Source organism: Parasteatoda tepidariorum, chromosome X1 (genome assembly GCF_043381705.1).
Source record: "Parasteatoda tepidariorum isolate YZ-2023 chromosome X1, CAS_Ptep_4.0, whole genome shotgun sequence".
NCBI lineage: Eukaryota > Metazoa > Arthropoda > Arachnida > Araneae > Theridiidae > Parasteatoda > Parasteatoda tepidariorum.
In genome coordinates, this window is record NC_092214.1 from 15,751,534 (window position 1) to 15,758,955 (window position 7,422).

Consider the following 7,422-nt stretch of genomic DNA (forward strand, 5'->3'; position numbering starts at 1 on the left):
ATATAATCTTTGAAAGGAGAGGCAGAAGGAAAACATCAGTGCATGTTACGTACAAATTTTTAAAAGTTCAACATTTTTTTCGAATGTAATAAAGATGTATTAAAAATGATCAAGGTAATAATCTGTCCAAAAAAGGCTGTAAAAAATATCCTCCCCCTCCAAAAGAAAAATTTAAATTATTGTTTCAGTTCAAAAAATGCACTGGTTATAAATAAATGTGTTCCTTTTATTACATAAATTTTGAGTTGAAGGTAAAATGACTAAAAGAATAATTCTCACTAAAAAACAAAAATTCGAAAAATATCACCCCCACAAAAACAGACTTAAATACCCAATTAATAACTTAAATATGAGTATTAATAACTTAGATATAACTTTAATAAACTTGATTCCCCAAATAATGAAAAATGACTATTTAAAAAAAATCAAAAAAATTTCTTAAATATAAAATTTGAAGTTTTAAAACTACAAAATAGTACAAAATATTTTTAAAAAAATCCCCCAAAATAGCCATGAACACTTTCCCCCTTATTATCCTCCTATGGGCATCTCTGGATATTTCAAGAGATTTCCATGACTTGAAAATAAATAGATATTCCATAGAAAAGGAGTAGAAATGATCATAAAAATAGGTGATCCTTTAAAATGCTAAAGAGTGTTGCTAAAATAATTTTAAAAGAAGAAAGGATGAAAGTTTTTATTATTAAATCATATACACATCTATTGAAAGAGGATGGGTTTACTGTCTACAGGTGGAAACGTCAAAGGAAATGAGGACGGAGGTAGGACGGCGTTTTGTGCACATGGTGATCCACTCCACTTCACATCCAACACTGTTTTTCCTGAAAAACAATATCTCAACTGAGAAAATTCAATAGGAGGGGAGCATACATGTATTTTTTAGAAACCCCGTAACAATAAATGCTTCCCATCTAATGTTATATGAAATCAAATAATATTCGATTCAACTTTCTATTTCATTAACTATGGACAATTCATATTATTAATAAATAAAATTTCATTTATGAAAAAAATACAACAAATTAAAATATCCCATAAAATATCATTTTTCACCAATGCAATTTTATGCCAAAAAATATTACTGGAAGTAAATTCCTCTTCGAAAGATAAAATACTTTTTCAAGTGTTGAGTTCTTTACGATTATTTTCATCGCCATATTGGTTGTGGCCAGCAACTAGAATGAATCACTTCAAAATGTATTTATATTTTAGTAATTTTTTTAAACTTTCTAAATTTCAATAATAGTTGCATAAAACATTAAATTAGTATCGTAGGTAGTGTTTTTCCTTCAGCTAAAAATCAGTTAGAAAAGTAATAAAGCACTCCAAAGAGTACTGTGTTTGAGAGGATGGTGTTATAAAAACATTCAGTGTACTTCATAATCTTGACCTCTTAATCAAAGCATTTAAGTGCTAATAATTAATTGATCATGTATCTAATCAAATATTATGAATTGGATTCATTATGACAATGAGTATTTCGCGCATAGTAGGTGACTTCCGTGTTAAAACGTGTTGTCTAACAATAAATAATAAGTATTGTAGTTAGTTAAGGATATGCTTATAAAATAACGGCTTTTTAACTATTAGCTAGAAACGGAATTTTTCTGAAACGATGATAAAGAAATGCAATTACATGTGTTTGTTCAAATTTAATTTAGATAAAGCACAATGTTCACTACTTTTTTCTTTTTTTTTTGGTTTCGTAATTTAAGTGTTATGTACATTTTTTGGCGAAGATTAATTAAATAAGATTAATTAATTAAATAATTATCGAATTATTAAAAATTTTCTGTTGTGCCCACATAAAATTATTTTAACAAAATCATTGACAATTTTAATATATTAGATGCTTTTCTGGTTTCACCCCCTCAAAAAATTTCTAAAATTATGTAAGAATTTCTTCATTTAATTTCAGGGAAAAAAGAAGTGGAAGAAAATTTATAGCAGTAAGTAATTTGGTTATTTTAAAATTATTTTCCTTATTATTACAATTATTATAAAAATGACAATTTTAAAGTTCAAACAATACTTTACCTTGAATAAATCTTTAAAAATGGGTTTAGAGTTACAGTTTTATTCTTTGGGAATAAATGACAATATTATAAAATTTATTTTTTATTATTTCAAAGTTAAAATTTCCACTCAATTCAAAAGACTTTACAACTCTATAGTGTGGTTTTTATCAGAATGGGAATAATGTACGATAATTATAAAATTACAAACGACTAGAGTAAAAGGAGATATAAGAGTAAGGGCTTTTACAAAACATGATATTTAAACTAACAAATTCAATTTAAATTTTGATAAAATTGATTCATTTTCAAATAAATAAGTAAATAAATGAAAATTAAAATACATTTAAAATTAAAAATAAACACCTGAAAATGATTAATGATCCAAAATTTATCAGAAAACTCTTTGCATAAAAAATTTAAAGAATTATCAATAAAAGTTAAGGTATTATTTTTTAGTTAAATGTGAAATATTCATTCACAAAATATAATTTGGAGTAAGAGGGAGGAAAATGGATGGTTACAGAATTCGGTGATATAATTTTATTTAGTATTTCCGTATTGTTACGCAAATAATGCGTGGTAAATAACATTATAATACTATTGTTTTATGGCTTACTGCTTCACAACTTTGCAGAAAATTAAATAAAATTATATCGCTGAATTAATCTACTACCATCTAAATCTTCCTCTTGCTTATTCTAAAAATTAAAAAAAACACGAAAAAAATAATTTATATTAAGTGCTTCTTTGCAGCTATACAATAAATGTTCACAATTTTGACCATTAATAGTAATATTAATTCATTAATAATAAATTCATTAAGAGTAATATTATCATAATAATACAATGTCATTGCAGAGGTATAGAGGGCGGTAGTGAGGCGGGCAAACCGATGCATCTGAATTTCAGCCTTTTCTACATGATCGCTACTAAATATAAATTGCTGTTGGAGATTTCAATTTTGTGAATACTGTATTGAGGTACCTTGATTGTGTATAAGAACATATTAGTCCTCTTTTGCCGTGCTTTCACGTTAGACTGTGCATTCTTATAAATGTTTCCTCTCCAAATTTGTCCCATGATCACCCAGGGATGGACTGGCCCACCGGGATACCAGGACCTATTCTGCAGCACCCTTCAACATGATTACTTTTTGTTGAAATAAATTAAAAGAAGAAAAAGAAATGGCATTAATTTTACATTGAATCTTAGCTTTTTAGGAAAAAAATAGTTATAAATGTATGATTTGAAATAAAATTTCATTTCATCGTTCACCCTTTTCACATCGTTTTTTTTTTTCTCCGACCCTCCTCTAAGGTCTAGCCACAATGGGGAGGGGGGCAAAAAGGTCGAAGGTCACAGTGTTCCTATAGTAACAAACATCCCACCTGCTTGATCAATTTTGTTTGATTTTATCGGAAACAAAATGTTCCTTCCGTTTTTTTATATTAACCGTTTTTTATATTATCCGTTTTTTATATTAATTATTCTATTTTTATATTATTATTGAACAGCCGACCCAATTTGGGGAAACTTATGATTTGTAGATAACTTTACATACTGTCCTGAAGTGAGTTTTCTTAATCCCTTCTCAAATTATCTATCTTTAACTGATTTTAACTTCCCTATATTTTATAACCGTCGTTGAACAACCGACCCAGTTTAGGGTTTACGACTACTAATGTTCAACTACGTAGTCTTGTAATTTTGAACCAAGTCCAGAAGACAAGGAAACACCTGGATCAAGTATTAGGAGTAATTTGCTTTCGTGGAGGACTTTTTGATGGAACTAATCCGCATTTGCATTACATGGAGAGGAAAATCTCGAAAATTCAAATGTCCTGGAAAGTGTTGCCCTTTCTGTCCCATGGCATGGCATGTGTTTTGTCCGAATTCCAAAAGGAAATTTCTTATTTCTTCCTATGGAGATTATCTGGGGGGTCTTTTTAGATTTGATAATAAGAGAGGAGTTCAACTTAACACTTCAAATGAAATAACAAGGAAGACGAAACTAACTTTATGATCATTCTGTTATAAGAGTTTTGCTTGAGCTCCTAAAAAATACTTTTCTTCCGACCATCTAGTCCCTTTTTTGGTGAGTTAAGAAAATATTTATTTACTTTTTTTTAAATGTCAAATGCAATAATTCCTGTAATTATTTAACAATGAGTTATCTATTTAAGTTCAATAGTTGTCTTATTTGAGTCTTTTATTATTAGAGAAGTTCTCTTAAAACTTTTTTAAGACAATATCATTCAATTTTTAAATTTTAAAGCATGATTTTTCTTGATGGATGGTCCAGGTTAAAGTTATAGGTCAAGATGATATTTAAAATTTTCAGTTTCTCCTAATTTGTAATTTGTTAAAAATTATTTAAATGACTATAATCTATTTTAAAAATATCGAGCTCTACTTTACTCTTAGATTTTATGCTGGAAAATATATTCACTTTAAAAATTTAAATATTTTTAAGAATTAAAAAGAAATGATTTAAAATTTCTAATATATATTTTAAAGTAGAAACTAATTTTTTTTTTTATTTTTTTTACTTAATTTTAGTAGATCAGAATCATTATTAAGAAAATAAAATCTCTATCGCTTTGCTTAGGAATATGCGGCAATAATAATAATAATAAACTATTCACATTTTTCTTACCACTGTTCAACTCCATAACCTAGTAATTTTGAACCCAATCTAGAAGACGAGGGAACTCCTGAATAAAGTATTCGGAGAAATTTGCTTTGGTGGAGGATTGTTTTGATGGAACTAATCCGCATTCGCTTTTCACGGAGAGGAAAATCACGAAAACCTCCCACAGTTAGCTTGACGACAAGGGGATTCTAATCCCTGATCCATCTGGTTACTATTTACATTTTGTAGAAAATGCTCGCTATCACTCGCCAGCCCCTGGAACTTATTAACCCCGGAGTTGATTTCAGATTGCTTCGCTTTCCTGGGGGACAGATTGTTGATAGAGAAGTAAAAAATCAAACCGTTGAAGTAGATTGATAATATCCGTTCATAGAAAAAGAAAGAAACGCAATTTTCACAATATAATTGTTTAAAAAGTAATTAGAAATATAAGCAAATTAAGACTTATTGTTCATCTTCAATTCACTGACAACAGATATAATTCCACTGCTAATAAATTTCACTAAACTATGTCACTCTCCTGCTCGCTATCGCTGTCCAATCCTTACAGATCGCTTCGCTCACTGCATCCACTTCATCTTGTTTAATACTTCAGCTTTTATTCTTTAATATATTATATATTAATTATATTAGAGGCTTCCCCCTCTTCTTGCCAAGCATATCGCCAGAACTGCTCACGAAATTGATTTCAGATCGCTTCACAATTTGGGGCAGATCGTCTACAAAGCAGCCAAAAATCAAAATATTGGGTCGATTAATATTTGTCCGTAAAAATAAGTAATTTTATACTCTAATATCTTTTATAATTTATATTGATATATTGATAATAGTTGATGAAATGCTCCAACTCACGATGGCAACCTGAATTCGGCAATTCATTGCAAATAGCTTCGAAATCTGAGACAGATTGCTCTATAGATGCTTTAAATTCAGAAAATGAAGTGTTATATTTTCTTTAGGAAAATATCGTTTCTTTCTACGTTAAAAAAAAAAGTTTATGTAATCATCAGGGCTCTTTCAAATAAAATTTCAGCGACTGTGCTTTCCTCGTTATACTTCAAAAACTATTTGTTAGAATAATATGAGACTTTACATATTTACCGAGCAATGTTTAAAAAAAAATTGGTTTTACGAAATATTGTTGATGTAGTTCTCAGTTATTGAGTTATTTTGTGCCAAAGATGAAAATTGCTGTTTTTCGTGGGGTAAACCAGTATAGCAAAAATTGCGAGCTGGAGAATTATTATTGCTTTGAAGCTAAGCACTCGTATAGTTTCTGAAAATGAATAATTCGCCTCAGTTTTTATAAATTTCCAATTAGTTTTGGAGTGATTAAATAGTTTATATAGATGTTTTTTTTTTAAATGTGGAGTATAAATAAATCACAGTAAAAAAAAAATTTTTTTTTGTATTTACTTATCCTTTTAACAACTTTTGAACTAGTTTTGGAGTTAATAAGTTTTAAAACTTTGATGTATTTTTATACGCTCCCAAAAGGTTACCAAATAATACGTCAATGGCTATTTATTATTATTTTTTGACGGAATCTAAACCAAGTATGCCCTTTTCTTATAATTATTTCAATTATAGGGCTTAAAGTTTATTTATATAAAGTAATATACTGAGAGTTTTTCGCTTTTGCCTCAATGCTTGCGTTTTCTTTTCCTCCTTGCTTGTAATGCCCTATATTAGTTCCTGCTTGTAAGTAACGTCGCCTGTGTGACGTTAGACTATTATTTTTTTCTCCTTTCTTTAATTTATTTGCAAGAAATTATTTTTAAACTTAAAATTTTACGATTTCAATTTTTAAACATTTGTACGCACATGTGCTTCTTAAAAATTTCCTTCAGGTTGAATTTGATAATTTAAAGGAATTTACTACCGGATAAAAATTAAATAAATCAATTTAGGTTTCTAAAATTTTCGATTTAAGTTTCTTTAAGACTTTTCGATTTTCGAACTTATGTGCTTTTTAATTTCATATTTATATAAGATGTATTTAAGTGTTTAAACTAAAAATAATATAAATAAATGAAAAATTAATCAAAGTAGCGCTTTTTCATGTGAATTACATAACTCTGCAGGACACCATAACAATTCTTCAACTCAAGTTACATGTGAGAGAGTGTTCTCCTAAGTCTTGTCTTCGTGGGAGATAAATATTAAGATACGTTTGTTACGATGGTTACTGAGAAAGACATGTTAAATTTAAATGAAAAGTGACATTGCTTGTGTGAAATCAGTTAGGAAATGAGATGTCTTTAAACTTTTTAAGTTCTTTCAGTCTTAGTTCTTCAGAAATACTATTTATACCTGCAAGACCTTTTTTATATTGGAGTATTAATATTTTTCAATCCTTTGTACTAGTAAAGAATTTAAAAAGGTTTAGTAAAGATTTTTCTGACTCTTATGCTTGTTAGTAAAGACAATTTATAGGTGCATTTGCAAAAACATTTTTTTAAAATTTTTTCTAAGGATTTAATAATATTTTTTTTAGATTTGTGTTTCTCCATATTTTAAAATATTTTCTAAGTCAATGCGCTTTATCGGTTGCAATTTTAATTTTAATATTTTACTCTGTGATTTATTTATTTGTACTTAGTTTATATCGAAAATTGAATAATTCAAAACAATTAAAAGTTGTCTAACTACTAGAGGAAATGAAAATTAAATTTTCCAATTTATTATGTATAATAATAGTTATCTATAATAATTATATATATATATATA

The 7,422-nt window shown here is 27.9% G+C and overlaps 1 protein-coding gene across 4 annotated transcripts in view; it reads right to left on the reverse strand.

The window, feature by feature from the left end:
• Window positions 1-682: 682 nt before the first annotated feature.
• LOC107436387 (paired mesoderm homeobox protein 2A-like) overlaps window positions 683-7,422 on the reverse strand; it is a 109,779-nt gene continuing 103,039 nt past the window's right edge. For all 4 annotated transcript variants that reach the window (XM_071187686.1, XM_016048088.3, XM_071187687.1 and 1 more), the window contains one exon: window positions 683-842. In XM_071187686.1, the coding sequence (XP_071043787.1) occupies window positions 721-842 (122 nt within the window). In that variant the 3' untranslated portion in view covers window positions 683-720. The remainder of the gene's footprint in view (window positions 843-7,422) is intronic.